This window comes from Heloderma suspectum, chromosome 6 (assembly GCF_057233095.1).
Source record: "Heloderma suspectum isolate Gila_16-S chromosome 6, 16-S_ref, whole genome shotgun sequence".
In the NCBI taxonomy this organism is placed as follows: Eukaryota; Metazoa; Chordata; class Lepidosauria; order Squamata; family Helodermatidae; genus Heloderma; species Heloderma suspectum.
Genome location: NC_139463.1, coordinates 78006792 through 78025283, shown reverse-complemented (window position 1 = coordinate 78025283; position 18492 = coordinate 78006792). Strand labels below are relative to the sequence as shown.

General features: G+C 46.1%; 1 protein-coding gene across 1 annotated transcript in view; it reads left to right on the top strand.

Annotated features, from left to right (window-relative positions):
* Window positions 1–850: 850 nt before the first annotated feature.
* Window positions 851–18492, top strand: part of LOC146341307 (semaphorin-6A-like) — a 44745-nt gene continuing 27103 nt past the window's right edge. Inside the window, 5 exon segments of the mRNA XM_084807362.1 lie at window positions 851–938; window positions 6185–6302; window positions 8222–8282; window positions 9916–9978; window positions 13468–13569. Of these exon segments, the coding sequence (XP_084663488.1) occupies window positions 851–938; window positions 6185–6302; window positions 8222–8282; window positions 9916–9978; window positions 13468–13569 (432 nt within the window).

Sequence of the window (18492 nt, the reverse complement as noted above, 5' to 3'; positions counted from 1 at the left end):
CCTGCACTGCTGCTAGGTTTTATTGTGGTTGTATTGTTATGTTGTGGTTTTAATGTTCTATATATTTTAAATTGTTTTATTGTGTGTTGTTTGGTTTTAATTTTTGTGAACTGCCCAGAGAGCTTCGGCTATTGGGCGGTATAGAAATGAAATAAATAAATAAATGAGTACCAGCATGGCAGTGAAATGCTTGAGCACAGGAACGCTGCCGCACTTGCTGCTGGACATACACCAAGGGATGTATCACTGTGCTTCCATCACGACCACAGAACAATGAACACCATGTCTTCCACCATGGCTCACTCTGGGCATTATAATATTCCTCGTCTCTTTCAAATTGCTGCTGTGGTTGTTACCCTGGTTTTCCTCTGGCTGATCATTGCCTGATTGTATATCCTAAAGCCTAGGTGGACACTGCTGCAAGATCTCCTAAATGGAGAGTCATGGCAACCCTTTGGTTTAACCTTTGCTGCACTTCCACAGTGAGGCTGGAATAGGGCTGTACAAATCCCCTTACCTGGGTCCACAGGGGGGTCCACGGGAGGGGGAGGTGATCCATTCTTCACCCCCCCGGGATCCTCGCTGGCCAGCTCCGCTCCACAGAGCCACCGGCCAGCTCCGTTCTGCAAGCGATACGGGCCGCCATTGCTGTCCGTATCGCTGCTGATGAGAAACCAGAAGTGATCCAGCTGCAAATGGCATCCACACACCATTTGCATCTCTGTTTTTTCACATGATAGGCTATGTAAATAGCTATGTAAATACAAACACATAGAAGAAACAGGAACGCAAATGGCGTCCGCTACACCATTTGTGTCCAGATCACTTCTGATTTCTCATCAGCAGTGATATGGATGGCAATCGCAGCCATATCGCTTGCAGAATGGAGCTGCCCCCGAGGAGGATTCGTCTCCGCAGTGATCCGGAGGGAGGCGGAGGTGAGTGGAATCATTCTGCCATGGACTCTGGAGGCCAAAATCCCTGGAATTCAGCCACACTGGACTCCGTGGTGGAATTCTCCGCCATCCCTGGGCTGATTGGGTTCCTGGCATGACGCACATTGTGCCCAGGCAAATCAAGTTGGCATCTCTCTGCCTACACCTGTCTTCTGCCATGGACAACTCTACCTTGCCATGAGTCATGCACGCTCATTGGCAAACCTCAACTTTCAAGTCATCGATGGACCAGAACAAGGACATTACAGCAGCCACCCTGCAGTTTTCACCAAGAATATTGTATTTGAGTGCAACGTATTTAAGATATAACACTTCGGATGTTTCAGTAACTGCAATTTGTTAAGTTAAAGCTTTTGTTAGATTTGATTTTCCCCCACCAACTGTGTTCACAGGTAACCAACTTCTTATGAAATATTTTTCACTGCTGAGCTTTATTTTGAAATCAGAGTTGCCCGAACTCAGACGCAAGTGTGTTATCCTTAGGCCATGGTCTACCCTTTTTTCTACATCAGGTTCAGTCTTTCTTCTAAGGCAACTATTAGGCATACCTTGTACCTTATATGTATTGTTCCCGGAACAGGGAGTTAAGATAAGAGGGCCAGCATGCATTTTGTACTATGCATCTAAAATAACCCCGGAACATGGGGAAACCATTGTTTTGCTTTATGCCTGGTTAGAGCTTTTGCTCAGCAAGATTTTTTTAAAAAATGCTATAGAACCAGGGGGTATAAATACTAGATAACTTGTTTTAAGCTTCTTTTAAGCTTTTACACTTGAGCTACGTGAGTCAAGAAGACCATCCAAGAAGGGTCATTTCTCCTGGCCGGGGTGATTCTCCTTCTGGAAGACCCAACTAGCTGTAATCGGTATTGTAACTACTGTTCATAAACTGATTCTGTAAACAAGTTGGAAAGTAGTCCAATGCATACTGTGTCTATCTGTGCTTCATCATCCCTCAACTTTGCGCCCAAACTATAGCATGATGGGGTTACCAATATCTTTCTGTTTTGCTAAGACGGGCATGGATTTCAGCAGAAGTCAAATATTATGTTAGCGTTACACCATACTGATGCAAAACCAATGTCATCCCGTGGATGGAAGTGTTCCTGTCAGCAGAACTGGGAGGGGGAGATTTCTCCTCTCCTCCTGCAGCCTCCTGCACACCTTCATGGAGGACTGCAGGGGGGATGAGAGGGGGAGGAAGGTCCCATTGTGATATCAGACTCCTGCTAGCTTGATACTGGATTTAAGCCAATACCCCATTCAAATCTCTGTGACAATACTATTATAGCTTAAGTTACTTTCCCCAATATGACTTTATTGAGTTAATCTCTATTTGACCTTTGCTACACAAGGCTGTTAATCCGCTGATTCTACTTTCGATTTCATCACAGAATTAAGGTCTGAGCACTACACAAAGATCATTTCCTTTCCTGCTTTTCTCCTACATAACTTCTAGGTAGCACTGTGGTATAGTGAGATAGTGCAAATATTTCACTTTTGCAAGTGAAAAAGCAGTTTCTTTCCCTTTCACAATTAAATGCCAGTTTTTTCCCTGCTCTAAAAAAAAATAAATAACTCATCCCAAGTGCTACTCAGACACAGAAGAAAAAATGGAGGGGCACAACATTTAAGATAAAGACTTAGGGTACATTGACTGTGCTCCATCAAGAGGTCATGCCCTAGATTTATAACCCTTCAGAGGATGAATCTTTCTCTTAATTGGTCCCTTGATCCCCTGTAGTGTTTTTTAATGTATGGCTTGATCCATCATATAATTATGTAAACATCCACTCATTTCCAAACCTAGCAGACGGATGGCTGGATTCAAACTTAGTCATACTTAGGGTAGACCCATTGAAATCAATGGAATGTAAATTAGTCATAACTTAAGTCTCATAGATTTCAATAGTCTCTTCTAAGTATGAGTGAGAGTGGATCCAATTCAGTAATAATACATTAAATAACTAGTAATTTGCTGATGACCTGAGCACACTCCGGAAGAGAGCAGAGGACAGGAAGGCCTGGCATGCTATGGTCCATGGGGTCATGAAGAGTCGGACACAACTGAACGACTGAACAACAACAACAACAATTTGCTGATGACACCCCAAATCAGATGCCTGATATGGCCACCTCAGTATGCTCAATGGTAGGGCCAGGCCAGCCACTAAGGCCTAGTGCAGAGTGTTTCATCTTTAAAATACTCATTATTTTATAGTGAATGCCTGAGGAGATGAGAATCCCCTTTATGACTAACACACTCAGTGGCTGAGTGTGGGTTGTTGTACACTTAGGTTTCTCTAACAAGCCACCTTGAGAACCTCTGGTTTGTTGTTGTTCAGATAGCTAGCAAGCCATGCTGTGTGGTTAACAAGCCACCCTGCAGAAAATGTCCTGGGTTCAGACAATACGCTAACCCACAGTTCAACAACAACCCACACTCAACCACTGAATGAGGGTTAGTGCATTGTGTGAACAGCTTCACGGGGCTATCCACAGATGACATACTTGTATTACATTTTATGGCTAAATACCAGTGCCCTGTCTTTGGAACAGGGCACCCCTCACCCAGGGGTAGTTTTCCTGGCATTGAGGTAGAAAACCCTTCTTATTTGCCCAGAACCCTTACTTTTTCTGTGCTTTGATGCTGCATTCATGTTGTCCAGTGTGATCAGCTTGTGTGTTTCTTGTTGTTTTTTATTGTACATGCTTTCTGTTTGGGGGCTGTAAGTCATTCTGCGAGCCACAGCTGGAGAGTGACTACCATATATTTTAAGTATAATACATAATAAATATGACTTGAGAGGAATCCGTTATGCCCTTGTCTTTATTTCACAGGGTGAAGTGAAGAAATAACATATCCCAGTTGAAGTATTATGAGGGCAGAGGTTGTGTTGCTATACTTCACACTCCTACACTTCGGGGCTGGTTTCCTAAGTAATTCTATCCCTATCACTCTTGTGAAAGATGAATGTAAGTATCAAAAGCAGGGAAACAGCATGAAGATTTCTATTAGGGATGTACAGACAGTGTAAAATCTGTTCCATCTGTGTTTTGCGGATTGTCAGGTGCCTTTCGGTCCATCATCCATCCATAGACGGATGTGATTTTTTTTTTCGTCACACGGAAAAGTACAGAAATAATTATGTCAGTATTTACGTAAGTATTTACATAATTTATCTCAGTACATAACATTTAGTGTATTGTCCCCCCCCCCAATTCCTCAGCAGAAATGTACGTATTTTTCTACGGATTTATATGCGTACATTTTGGGAAAGTAAAAAAATCATCTGAAAGCCCACGGATTCCGCATGGCCTGAGGGGGTCGCTCCTCAGTTGATTCCACGGATCGGATTCTTAGAAATCTGACCTCATTCTAATCCATCTCGAATTTCTCCAGCATCCCTAATTTCTATCTTCCTCAGGCTTTGAGTCACAGCTGACTGGTCAGCATGACATGCTTGCCAAGTCTACTGAAATCTCAGTAGATCTCATGTAATATTTGCTGATCGGTATTTCCCAAGAGCAGTATGGTTCTCTCTGTGCTGGCTACAAGGAGAAGGGGGAGGGGAGGGGAGTGTGGTTTCATCAACTTTCATGGCTCTTAGGTTGGCACCCTTTCTCCAACTTTGGAGTCAGGAAACCGAACAATCCTATGTCCACCAGATGCTTTCTAGGGGCCCTAGGACTGCTCTCTTAATTAAATTGGCATGGCCTTACTATTATCAGTTATTAATACTGGGATGAAAATTTCTTCTCCATCTTTTTGTACCATTCTCATTCAATCCAAAAGAAAAGAAATTGCTTTCGAAAAGAAATTCAAAGTAGGATAACATTTCAGATACGTCCTTATGGGTCGGATCCAGGGTTCTAGTGTTTACTCTATGAGGTGGCTGACAAGTGTGCGTGACTATCCTGTCTTTTGTATACAACCATCTCTCTGGCAGCCTGTAACCTCCTCTGCTTCCCACACTTCAATTAAAGGCCAAGGGAAGACATCATGAGGTAAATCCTTCCATAGACCTCTTTCAGATCAGGAAGTGCAGGCAGCCTAAGAGGCTGCAGAGCAATGGAGATGCAATTGCTATCATTATCATGATCATTATCACTAAAATGTATGTGTTGCCCTACATCTCTCTGAGTCAATTGCACAATAAAAGCAAAATCAATAAAACCAATAATAAAATATAATAGAGAACACCGGTTTAAAAATAGCAACAAAAATTCAGCATTTAGAGGAGATAAATAACTGAGCAGCTAAAGGCCTAAATGAGATTAAAATGCAGCATTAAACATATTAAAAATAAAGCAAGCAGCAATTCAATATATTAAAAGAATAAGGAGGTCCTTGCCAGGCAGTAAAAAGTCAATGAAGTAGGCACCCAATGGCCTTCTATATTAGGATGGCATTCCACAATTTGGAAGCCACCACAGAAAAGGCCCGCTCCTAGAAAGGAATAACACACACAACACCCTGGGCAACCTTGCAGAAATTAGATAAGCTCAAAAACACCACCCAAAGAAATTCTAAATAAATTATAAAACTATCTGAGAATGAAACAGAAAAATAGAAACCTTGTTCACAGAGGAAGAAAATGTCCATGAAATTGGAGGGAAGATTTTGGCACAGCACTAGCTCCAACTCATCGTTGGAGCGGGACAAAATACTCCCCCACCCCAAACCTGAAAACAGGGCTTTCAGGAAAGTAGCAATGTTATAAGCATCAGCATTACAGACAAAATGTATCCACAATCACCCCACAGAAATTTAATGTTTGGAAGACCCTGGCAAAGGTGCTGAGCCCTGAAGAATAACTAGTGCTGAACCAGAATTTCTCAGAACTCATTTTTTTCCGGAACAGTTCTGACATTTTTCTTTTCTTCACTCCACACCCATCCAGTCACCCACTCCTAGAAATGAAAGGTCAATTTGCAGAATTTTCTTCACCATTTTTTGTGTGTGGGTGGCTGCCTTCCCTCTCCACCCAGTGCTGACCAGGGTCGATTCCAGGTATGGGGGATTGTGGAGGATGCAAAATGGTGGCCAAGTGCCAAGTTAGTTGCTGCTGCTGCTGCCCCTAGGAAAGGCTTTGGCCTTTATGCAGGGACAGAAAGCAGAAGCCACAGATCCCACGAGTGGTGATACAGACCATCGTGTCATGTTAACGTGGTTTCATTAAAAGCCTCTACTTCTTGTCTTGAAATCCTTTCTCCTCTTTTCCCAGATGTCAAGATTTACCCAGCATTTGTGGGTAATGGGCCAGGAGAGAGTTCTGAAGAAAAGAACACACTGGACACCCAGCTGCTCCTGATATCAGACAGAACCCTCTATGTTGGTGCTAAGTGAGTTGCCTATTCCTGACTCCCTTCTTACTCTTCTTTAAAGTCCCTCTAAGTTGGCTTCATCCAATGATTATTTCCTTTAGGTGTCTTTCATACTTCAATTCAACACAACCATAAGAGAACAGCAGGGAGACGTGAGATCCCTCAGAACTGTGGATTGTCCTTAGGGGTGGGTGAACTCACCATAGCTTGCCCCGTGCTCTGCTCGTCGGGCAGTCCGTGGGTGTCCGGAGAGTGGTGCACGACCGCCCACTCCCTTGCTGAGCTGCCCTTTTGCATAAAAACGGCAGGTCAGCCTTTATCGTCAAGGGCCATTTACACAAATGGAGATTATAAAGCGGCCATTTATGCAACATTACAGGAGTAAATGGTCCATTCACGCCCAAAATGTTGCATGAATGGCGGCTTTATGGCCACCATTTACATAAAATCAGTCTTTACAGAAACGGCCAAGCCACCACTTTGCAAACAATGGCAGCTCAGTGGAACAGCAGGGCCCACTGCGCTTGCCCAACATGGCACGCACCAAGTTGGGCAAGTGTGGAGATCCATGGATTGGTTTCCAGGGGCCCAAGCCAGCAAGAAGTTGCCGAGCTCTGAGCTCCAGCCAGACACCCACAGCATCCCTAATTGTCCTTTCATAAGGGACAATTCATAATCTATTTGCACCACTTGTATACTTTTCCCAGGTCTAAGTCAGGACTGATCGACACATATTAACTCCGCATTGCAGCTGTTTGCCCATTGAGTTTCCATCCCAGACTGTAACATGCATCCTGCTTAACACATGGAAACTCCAGATGACAAAAGGAGCTTCACAATCAGGACCAGATGTTCCTAGGTCTCGGCATTGGGCCATGAAGCTCCAAAGCATTGAGATTCTCCATGTGAGAATAGGGCAAATCTGTCAGTTTCACTTTCTCCCACATTCAGTGTGTGTGTGTGTGTGTGTGTGTGTGTGTATATATATATATATATATATGTTTAGTTCTTCCTCTTGAAACTATGAAGAATTTTGTGAATGCTGGTAAATTCTTATCAAAACCTAACTGAAAGAAAATTCTCACCATCTCCACTGGGCAAATTCAGTAGCTACGAATACTCCCAGCATGATCTACCCACCCCCCATATAGCTGTTAAAGATGAGGAGCTTGGGAGAAAAAGAGGTGGCATCCTGATTAACCACTCACATGGTTGAATACAGGGATTCAAACTGAGACATTCATGAGCAATGACTGAAAGCCCTGGGCCTGGCTGGCTCAACCTGACAGTTCTGATTTCTCCCACATACGATTTTTTTTTTTTAATCTCAATGTCTTTTTTGTCCTCAAAATGGAAACTTTTGCAAGTTTTGGTAAATTCTTATCAAAACTCAATTTAAATGAGATCCTCACCCATCCCTATATGAGAACCACTTCATAAATATATGCTCATATACTATGTTTTTTTTATATTTATTAACAACAAGGCATTACTTTAACAATTTTACACTTACATGATAGGTGATATGATTGCTTATTGTGCTCTGATTGGCTACTGTACTCTTTCAGTCCTGCCTTTTCATGTTCATTGAAATCTGATGATGTTTTCTTTACCTCTACAGTTCTATAGAAATTTCCCAACTTGTTCTGGCCACTGCCAATTTGGACACTGCCAGCTTGTTTGACCACTGCAAAAAGGATACTGAGTTATTATGATGCAGTAGCCCTTTTGATCCCACCTATTTCAAATCAAACATTTTCCAAACATTTTAGCTCATCAGTAAGAAGAACACCTCCTAACTTTCTTGGATATTGTCCTTTCCTACCCCACCCCTCCTTGCCTACAATAAAAAAATACTTCATCTGATCACACAAATAACTCAATCGACACAAAACAAACTGGGATAACCTTGATACTTATGTCTCCCCTGTTAATAGGGACCGTGTTTATACTATTGATCTGGACCAATCATATGAAGACGAAATTCATTTTAGCAAAGTAAGTCATGCTTTGTCACTTTCAGGCTAAGGACAGTAGAAAAACTGGGGAATGATTCAGTCCAGATCCAAACCAGTGAATCCAGTTTTTCTACCAAATACATGCAAGTAATTAAACCCTGAGCTGTAATTCTATACTTGACCATTAATTCCGTAAACTCAATCAGACTTACTTCTGAGTAGACATGCATAGGATTACACTGTAAACTGCTAAGTTACTCTAAACTAAGTTTAGAGTTTTAGAGGACAGTCCTCTCTTTGAAGGCCTCTTCTGTCCAATTCTGGATTAAACATAAGGAACCATAGGAATGGTTGCTCATCAACAGTTAGCCCCTGAAGAGCAGACTGAGCAAGGACTATTTCTATTTCAGTCATGATTATACTTTTGAAACGTTCATGAATCAATATAAATTGGCATATGCACATTTATAAAAATCAATGTGCTCTTTTGTCCTCTTTTTTGATGATGCATTTCCTCTCTCTGGGTGATTCTGAAATGTGCCTCCCCCCACCCAGTCTCCATGAGCCCAGTGTTTGGAAGGGCACAGGCACCCTGGAAATGCAGTGATGGGTCTGAGTCTGAAGGTGCCGTGTAGGAGATGGCAATCCCTGCCAATCCCTCACAGCCAGCTTCTTATTTACTTGGCTTTCTTTTTCAACTTGATAGAATGAGATCTGCTCCTCCTTAAAAAGGTTATGCCTTGTGAAGGTGTCAAGTTCAATTTTAATTAGGTGATCCACAGTCAATCTCATTCTGCCCATTTCTGCATCAATTTGTGAACTATTTAAAACAAAAACAAAAAAACAACTCTGCACAAAATGCTCACGTTTTCATCTGCATTTCTTCCAATGTACACATTTTTACATGAGTTCTCAATTGTATGCATTTTACACACATTTTCAAAATGTGTGCATCTCCCTCTCCCCACACAGCCTAAAGTGGATTTTTCTATGCTTTTCCGTAATATGCACATTTGTGCTCAGTTTTCCTTAATATATGCATGTTTGTGCATATGTTTTTATTGCCAGACTGGATCTCAACATTCAGGAAGGTGAAGATTTCAGAGTGAAACTGCAATCCAGTTTGTGCTTTGATTCAGGGAGTGTGAATTAGGTCTGTTTGCATCAAAATGCAATCTGAATGGAATCCTCACTCAACCCTAATACAGACAGCAGTCCAGATTAAGCAAAGTGCTCAGCATCATAATCTTCCACTGTTACGGTAAATTAACATGGATGCATGGTCATTCCACTGTTTGCCCTGAAATGGGTCCAAACAAATTCTCACAAGCGATCATGGCCTTGCACTCACTCACTTTGAGTTCTACCCCCACTCCCACCCCCTGCCTACCCCAGGGTCCCCTACAAAGCATACCCTGGTCAGGGGAAAATCCAGTCTCTGGCTGAGTGATGTGCCAGTCTCTGGCTGAGTGTCTCTCCCACCAGAGACTGTCCTGGTCTGGGACATACTCTCAAAAGTAAGAAGAGATCAGATGATCTGCATGCTGGCAAGGCTGAGGTGAAATCTTTCAGTAAGTTTTTGTACAACAGATACTTTGCCCTGGCCATGCTTCCTTTTGGAATCAAATGTACAGAACAACCTTCTAACTGATTTTCTGTCTTGATCTTTGCAGAGCATGTCATGGCAACCCAGTGATGCTGATAAAGAGAATTGCAGGATACATGGACAACAAGGGGTAGGGAATTCCAATTTCTCCTGCAACAACTGCTCTTGTTTAGTTCCTTGGCTGTTATGCCAGACCCTGTCCTACTCTGAAATGAATCCTGGCTTTTTTCTAGGTAAATATGGAGAAGTATACAACAGAGTGGTCAATTTAGTGGGCAAATGGTCCGTGCAGGTAGGGGTGTGCGAACCCACCCCTATCTGGGTTCTTTGGGTGCCCACACAGCCCCTGCCCCTGCTTTCTAGTCCCTGGACTGTGTTAGAGCTTCTGCACTCAGCCAGTGGCCTGCATTCATCCCAGCAGCAGCATTAAGCGCGTAATTGCCATTTTTCAAAAAATGAAATGGCAATTGAAAAATGCATGTATTTGCATAGGCAAGAAAATGCACAATTCTGTGAATTTCCCATATTTGTGCATGCGCGCAAATGTGCATTTTCACAAATGCTCATATTTGCATATGCTTGTTCTCAAAATGTGCATATTTGCATATATGCGTTCACAACATGTGCATTCTCGCGTATATGCAAATATGAACATTTTACGATCACCATTTTATTTTTTCAAAAACTGGTGACCCCAGAGCTCAATGAGGCCACTGGGGTGAGAGTGGGCCTCTCACCAAGCTCAGGTAGAGGGCAAGCAGGGGCAGGGACTAGGGATGTCAGAGAATTCTGCCACGGATCTCAGTGAGGCCGAATGCCAGTGCATTCAGCCCCCCGAAATCTGTGGCGGAACAGCCTGCCATCCTTCTGCCCCCCTGCGGATCCCCCCTGGGATGAGACTTACCTGGGGCGGATCTTCCGGGCAGCGGCGGCTCTGGTGACAGCTTCAGCGGCAGCGGCTGCGGCAGCTGGTCTTCCGACCGGCTGCTGCCGCCGCCATTTGTCTTGTAAAAAAAAACACAACATGATAGGCTACGTAAAGATTTATGTAGCCTAACATGGCTGGGTTAAAAAACAAAAACAAAAACCAGCGTACGCAAATGGCGGCAGCTACGGCCACCGCCATTTGCGTTCCTTATTTTTGGCCGTCTGAATCTACATAAATATTTATGTAGACTATGACGGCGAAAATAAAGGGGAACGCAAATAGCATAGTGGGTGCTATTTGCATCCCTTTTTGATTCGCCGTTTTAGCCTACGTAAAGATTTACGTAAGCTAAAACGGTGAATCAAAAACGGACGCAAATAGCACCCGCTATGCTATTTGCGTTCCCCTTTATTTTCGCCATCATAGTCTACGTAAATATTTACGTAGATTCAGACGGCCAAAAATAAGGAATGCAAATGGCCGCCGCCATTTGCGTACGCGGTTTGTTTTTGTTTTTTTCCCAGAGCCCTCCGCAGCCAGAAATCCGGCTGCGGACGGCTCTGGGCTGGGCTGGGCTGGGCCTGGCTGGCTGCTCTGCAGAGCTACCGTGGAGCACAGCCGGCCATCGAGGATTCCGGGGGGGAGGAATGGATCGCCTCCCCCCCATTGAGGATTCCAGGGGGAGGGATGGAACGCCTCCCCCCCCCACCATCAACATAATCCACGAAAGGTAAGTCACTTTCGTACATCTCTAGCAGGGACTCAGCAAGCAGGGCTCGGGGGTGTGGGCAGGGGGGTTTCACCAGATTCCCAGATGGAATCGGGTGCCTGCACCATCCCTACAGGCAGGTAGAGGTTTTTCCAAAGTGATGTCTGAGGCGCAGCCAGGATCAACAGCCAGGAGATCAATCAAGTAAATATGCAGTTCAAAGGGAGTCAGGTAGAGGTCCAGGGTCAGTACCAGAGATCCCAACACATGGCAAGGTCAGGGAGAAAACAGGACACAAAACCCAGAGCTGTAGATCAGACATCATTTTGAGTTGCTCTGGACTGGAGATATAGCCCTTCTAGAGAAGGAAAAGGAGAAGTTCATCATTGTGCTCATGGAAACTGGTAATGTAGAGCAGGGGGAGAAACCAAAGAAGGAACTGAAAGTTGTAGTTCTACATGTGCACAATGCATTGCTAAAAAAAAGAAAGAAAAATAGAACAGCAGAGAATTCCTAATATCATATGTCCGTTTCACTTCAAAACCAGGAATTTGAAACTCCAAAATCTGGGGAGAAATTCAGATGAGGAGAATGCCTTGGCAACATTTCTAGGCAGAAATAAGCTTAGACAAATATTATAGAAATGCAAAACTGTTTTAACTCTGTATAAACCTAAAGTGAGTATGGGTTCCTGGTGTCCATTCTTCTATGACACTCATTTTATTTCACCACAGTGTGTTTAAACAATTATCATGGTATGTTTACAAGCATTTTACAGCTATGTAAGAACATGGTGTATTCTAGGGGTGGACGAAAGTCCCTTACCTGTCCTCGAAGGACGTTCGCGGTGGGGGGGAGGCGCTTCACTGCTCCCCCCGCGAAGTTCAGGCCGGGGGGGGGGAGGCTTCCCACCTTGCCCCGGCCGAAATTCAGGCCGGGGGGGAGGCTTCCCGCCTAGCCCCGGCCGAAATTCAGGCCGGGGAGGAGGCTTCCCGCCTCGCCCGGCCGTGAACACGAAAGCTTAAAAAAAAAAAAAAAACGCCCCCTGATAGGCTACGTGACGATTAACGTAGCCTATCATGGCTAGATCTGCAAAGTCAGCCATGATAGGCTACGTCAATCGTCACGTAGCCTATCACGGGTGACTTTAAAAAAAGCGCGTACGCTAATGGCGGCCCCCATAGGGAGCCGCCATTCGCGTTCCTTATTTGGTTGCTGTAGTCTACGTAAATCTTTACGTAGACTACAGCGACCAAATAAGGAACGGGAATGGCGGCTCCCTATGGGGGCCACCATTATCCGTACACACTTTTTTTTTTTTTAAGTCACCCGTGATAGGCTACGTGACGATTGACGTAGCCTATCACGGCTGACTTTGCAAATCTAGCCGTGATAGGCTACGTTAATCGTTACGTAGCCTATCAGGGGGCGTTTTTTTCTTTTTTCTTTTATTGCAATGGCGGCGGCAGCAGCCAGTCAAAAGACCGGCTGCCGCTCCCGCCCCGCTCGAACACCCGCTGAACCGCCGGCCGGACCCGCCGCCGGGAGGGACATTCGGCGAAGGTAAGTCCCGTCCCGGGGAGGGGTGCGGGGGGGTTCGGAGGATTTCTCCCCGAAACTTGTTCGGGGGGCCAAACACATTGGCGCTCGTCCCCCCGAAGTTTCAGGGAGAAATTCTCCGCCAACCCTAGTGTATTCTCAATAACAAACTACTATTGAGGCTGCAATCCTGTACATACTTTCCTGGGGGTAAGTCTCATTGGACTCAGTGGGACTTCTGAGTATACTATAAAGCATATACTCTAATGAACATACATATCATGTTCTCAGTTCCAAGAAGCCAGAGTGGCTTAATAAAACATAGAAAGAAACATGTCTCATCGTTATTGTTAATGGCAGCCAGTTTCTTTATAGAGTATAAACAAGAACATGTGTGATGCATTTGCTAAAATTGTTTTCTCTTACTGATTTTTCTCTTCTAGATTTTGTGTCACAACTTTATTAAGGTTCTCCTAAAAAGAAATGATGAAACATTATTTATTTGTGGCACAAATGCCTTCAGTCCCTTGTGCAGGAATTATAAGGTATGCATTGGCTTTGTAAGAATGCACAAATATTTGTGGCAATTTTCATGCAAACCAAAATTTCATTCATATAGTCAGAAATATACCAGCATTATGACTTACATCAGTTCCTGTTGGGAAAACAGTACACGACTATGATATAAGACAGACCATTTTAACTGCTCTGGCTTCTTGACTTCTCTTATTCTAAAGTGGAATTTTCAGTCTTAGCTGTGCTGAAGATTTTTAGGTGCACAGAGTCACTTTGCACACATAGAATATTCCCTGACATTTCAGTGGCAAGTAGAATTGATGGTGACGTTCCCCCAAGCCATGTTTGAAAAATAACATGGAGGGCTTGTTAAAACCCTCAAATTATTATTCAGCATGGATTGAAATTACCAACTTCCCATGCACAATGTAGTGGAGCTTCCTTGCACAATTACATTACATAGAGGACATATAAGAGGCTGAGGGCACAGAACTCTCCCCTGCTGAGGAATACCCCCCTTCTCCACCCTTAGATTTCACTCCTTCCTGGTTCTCTTCCTTCCCTAAACAAACTTTGCTCCGAAACAATGTCCAAGGTCAAAAAGATCTTATGAGAGCTGATCTTTGCTATGGAGCTGAGCCTTGGAGCCTTTGGAAACTGTTGTTGTTGTTGTTGTTTAATTTCTGGGGGATTCTGTTGTGTTTTTAGGGGTGGGTAGCCTGCCTGATAGGTGGGAGCGAGGGGGCATGTGTCCACCTGATGGAGGCAGTGGGGGGAATGTTGGGGGCCAGAACACACCAAGGCTGGGCGGCAGGCGCTGGTGGAGCGCTAGGGGCAGGCCATGCCAGGTAAGGGGAACAAGGGAGAGATGTGTAGCATCTGTCCCCTGCTCCGGGCCTGTCCAGAGCCAAAGGATGGCTGGGGGAGGCATGACTCCATCTTCTGGCCTTCGTTTGCTGCTCTGCAATGCCAGGTCTGTTACCCAGAAAACCTCCCTCATCCATGACATGATCCTGGACGAGGGTGCAGACCTGGCATGTATTACAGAGACCTGGCTGGCCGAGGCTGCTGCTCCAAACCTTGCAGCCATGTGTCCAGCTGGATTTTCTTATGCACAGCAGCCGAGGGCTGGGGATCGGGGAGGGGGAGTGGCTGTTATCTACCGAGAGTCCTTGGTCTTCACCAGACCCCCTCTTCGGGAGACCAAGGTTGCTGAGAGCATGTACCGTAGGTAGGGATGTACGAAAGTTCCGCCATGGATCTCGGGGAGGCCAAATGCCAGCGCATTCGGCCCCCCGAAATCAGTGGCGGAATGGCCTGCCCCCCCGCCCCCCCCCGGGATGAGACTTACCTTGGGCGGATCTTCCTGGCAGCGGTGGCTCCCGTGGTTCGGTGGCGGCGGCAGCGGCCGGTCTTCTGACCGGCTGCCGCCATTTCCAGTTTTAAAAAAAAAACATGATAGGCTACGTAAAGATTTACGTAGCCTATCACGGCTAGGTTTAAAAAAAAAAAGTGATAGGCTACGTAAATGTTTACGTAGCCTATCATGGCTGACTTAAAAAAAAAAACGCGCGTATGCAAATGGCGGCGGCCGTGGCCGCCGCCATTTGCGTTCCTTATTTTGGCACTTCTTAGTCTACGTAAACATTTACGTAGACTAAGACAGCGAAAATAAGGGGAACGCAAATAGCATAGCATCTACGCTATTTGCGTTCCCCTTATTTTCGCCATCTTAGTCTACGTAAATGTTTACATAGGCTAACACGTGCCAAAATAAGGAACGCAAATGGTGGCGGCCATGGCCGCCGCCATTTGCGTACGCACGTTTTTTGGGGTTTTTTAAGTCAGCCATGATAGGCTACGTAAACATTTACATAGCCTATCACGGCTGACTGCAGGGACGCAAATGGCGACGGCTACAGCCGCCGCCATTTGCGTCCCTGCTAGCCAGCGGCCGGATGTCCGGCTGCTGGCGGAGCTGGCCGGCGGCTCCGCAGAATCGCTGCGGAGCACAGCCGGCCGGCCAGGATTCTGGGGGGAGGGAACGGAGCGCCTCCCCCCCCAGCGAGGATTCCAGGGGGAGGGACGGAATGCCTCCCCCCCAACCATAAACATAATTCGTGAAAGGTTAGTACCTTTCGTACATCCCTAACTGGAGGTTGGGCTCGAAGGGCAGTCTGGGGATTCTGCTTATGTACCGTCCACCCCGCTGCACGACTGACTCCCTGGCTGAAGTGCTTGAGGTGGTCTCTGATGTGCATATACAGTCCCCTAACTTATTGGTGTTGGGGGACTTCAATGTACATTAGGAGGCCATCCCCACAGGAACACCTCGGGACTTCATGGAGACCATGGCTTCCTGGGAGCTGCACCATATTCTAACTCGGCCCACCCATATAGCTGGTCATGCACTAGACCTTGTGTTTGTTTCTGGAGAAGCGGGGAGTGATCTGGAAGTTGGGGGTATATCCACCACCCCCTTGTCATGGTTAGATCACCAGCTGGTGATGTTAGACTTCTCGGTTCCACAGCCCCTCCTCAGGCATGGAGGACTCATTAAAATGGTCTGCCCCAGGCGTCTTATGGATCCGAATGCACTTGGGGATTCTCTGGAGCACGCCAACGGCCACTCGGTCACGAGCCTGGTGGGTGGCTGGAATGCCGCAATCACTTGGGCATTAGATCGGGTGGCTCCAAAACGCCCTCTCCCCCTGAACAGGGCTCGGACTGCACCATGGTTCAATCCACAGTTTCGAGCTCTGAAACAGGAGGTGAGATGGCTAGAGCGCCAGTGGTGGAAGTCTCGCTCCAAAGATGATCAGACACGGGCTAGAGCTGTATCTTCAGCCTATCACGTGGTGGTGAAGGCAGCAAAAAAGTATATTATGCTGCCTCCATCGCGTCTGCAGAGTGCTGTCCCAGGAGGCTGTTCCAAGTGGTCCGGAGTCTGGTCGGTCCTGTGGCTCCGGAACCACTGGAGCATTCTAAGGCCTCCTTTGAGGCCTTGGCAAGGCACTTTGCAGATAAAATTGATCAGATTAGGAGTGTTACTCCACACACTGTGGATACAGTTAGTGAGCAAGAGGTGGCCAGTGGCAAACCGGGTTTTGTGGGATCGGTTCCAGCTTCTTCCTTCTGATAAAGTGGACAAGGTGCTTTCATCTGTAAGGCCGACCACCTGCTTACTTGATCCTTGCCCATCTTCGCTCATTATGGGCTGCAGAGAGAGACTGGGTGAAGGGACCAGGGCGGTAGTGAATGCCTCCCTTGAGGAGGGAGTGATGCCATTAGCCCTCAAGGAGGCAGTGATAAGACCACTCTTAAAGAAGCCCTCCTTGGATCCCCAAGTTCTGAACAACTTTTGCCCAGTCTCAAATCTGCCATTTTGGGGCAAGGTGATTGAGCGGGTGGTGGCAATGCAGTTGAAGGCACACTTGGAAGAAACCGATTATCTAGACCCATTTCAGTCGGGCTTCAGGCTTGGGCATGGGACAGAAACGGCCTTGGTCACCTTGGTGGATGATATGAGGAGGTCTCTGGATAGGGGTGAATGCTCCTTCCTTGTTCTCCTCGACTTCTCAGCGGCTTTTGATACCGTTGACCATGGTATCCTCCTGGACCGCCTGGAGGGGTTGGGCATTGGAGACACCGTATTGCGGTGGTTCCGGTCCTTCCTCTCTGGCAGGTACCAGAGGGTAACACTGGGAGAGGAGGTTTCGGACCCATGGCCACTCACTTATGGGGTGCCACAGGGTTCCATCCTCTCCCCGATGCTATTTAACGTCTATGTGAAGCCACTGGGGGCTATCAACAGGAGGTCTGGGGTGCGGTGTCATCAGTATGCGGATGACACACAGCTCTACTTCTCGTTCAAATCTTCACCAAGGTTGGCTGTAGAATCCCTGTCTAAATGTCTGGAGATGGTGAGTGGCTGGATGGGGAGGAATAAGCTGAAGCTCAACCCTGACAAGACTGAGGTACTTTTGGTGGGAGACAAGAGGAGGTTGGGGGATGTTGACCTGGTGTTGAATGGGGTACGGCTACCCTTGAAAGACCAGATCCGCAGCCTGGGGGTCATTTTGGACTCCCAGATGTCCATGGAGGCTCGGGTGTCAGCTGTGAGCCAGACAGCACTGTATCAACTCCATCTGATACAGCGGCTGCGCCCATTCCTTCCTGACCATTGGCTCCCATAGGTAGTACATGCCCTGGTCTCCTCTCGTTTAGACTACTGTAATGCACTCTACATGGGGTTACCCTTGAAGACGGTTCAGAAGCTGCAGCTGGTACAGAACGCGGCAGCTCACCTGATTAAAGGCAGCCATTGGCAAGATCACATCACTCCAGTGCTGAAAGAGTTGCACTGGTTACCAGTTGTTTTCCGGGCCAAATTCAAGGTGTTGGTTTTGACCTTTAAAACCCTATATGGTTCCAGCCCAGCCTATCTTAAAGAGCATCTCCAGCAACACCAGACAGGCCACTTAACAAGATCAGCCTCAGTCAGATGGCCTTCTCTCTGTCCCATCAGCCAGGACAACTAGACTGGTGGGGACGGAGAGGGACTTTTCTGTGGTGGCCCCCACTCTGTGGAACTCCCTCCCTAAGGAACTCCGTCATGCCCCCTCTTTAATGAGCTTCTGCCGTGCATTAAAAACGTGGTTGTTCAGGCAGGCATTTGGGGTGGGTTAGGGTATTTTAGAAAATGTTTTTATTGTAGAATTTTATTGTTTTAAACTGTTTTATTGTATGTTGTACATCGCCCAGAGTGGCTGGGTGACCAGCCAGATGGGCGATTAATAAATTAAATAAATAAATAAATAAATAAATAAATAGGAGACTGAGCTTTGGAGAGCTGAGCTTTGGAGACTTCACCCATTTTTAGTGGCAACCATGTATCCCCCCAAAAGCCTTTTGCGCTGCCCCCCTTGGCAAGATTATTTGGCCTTATTGTG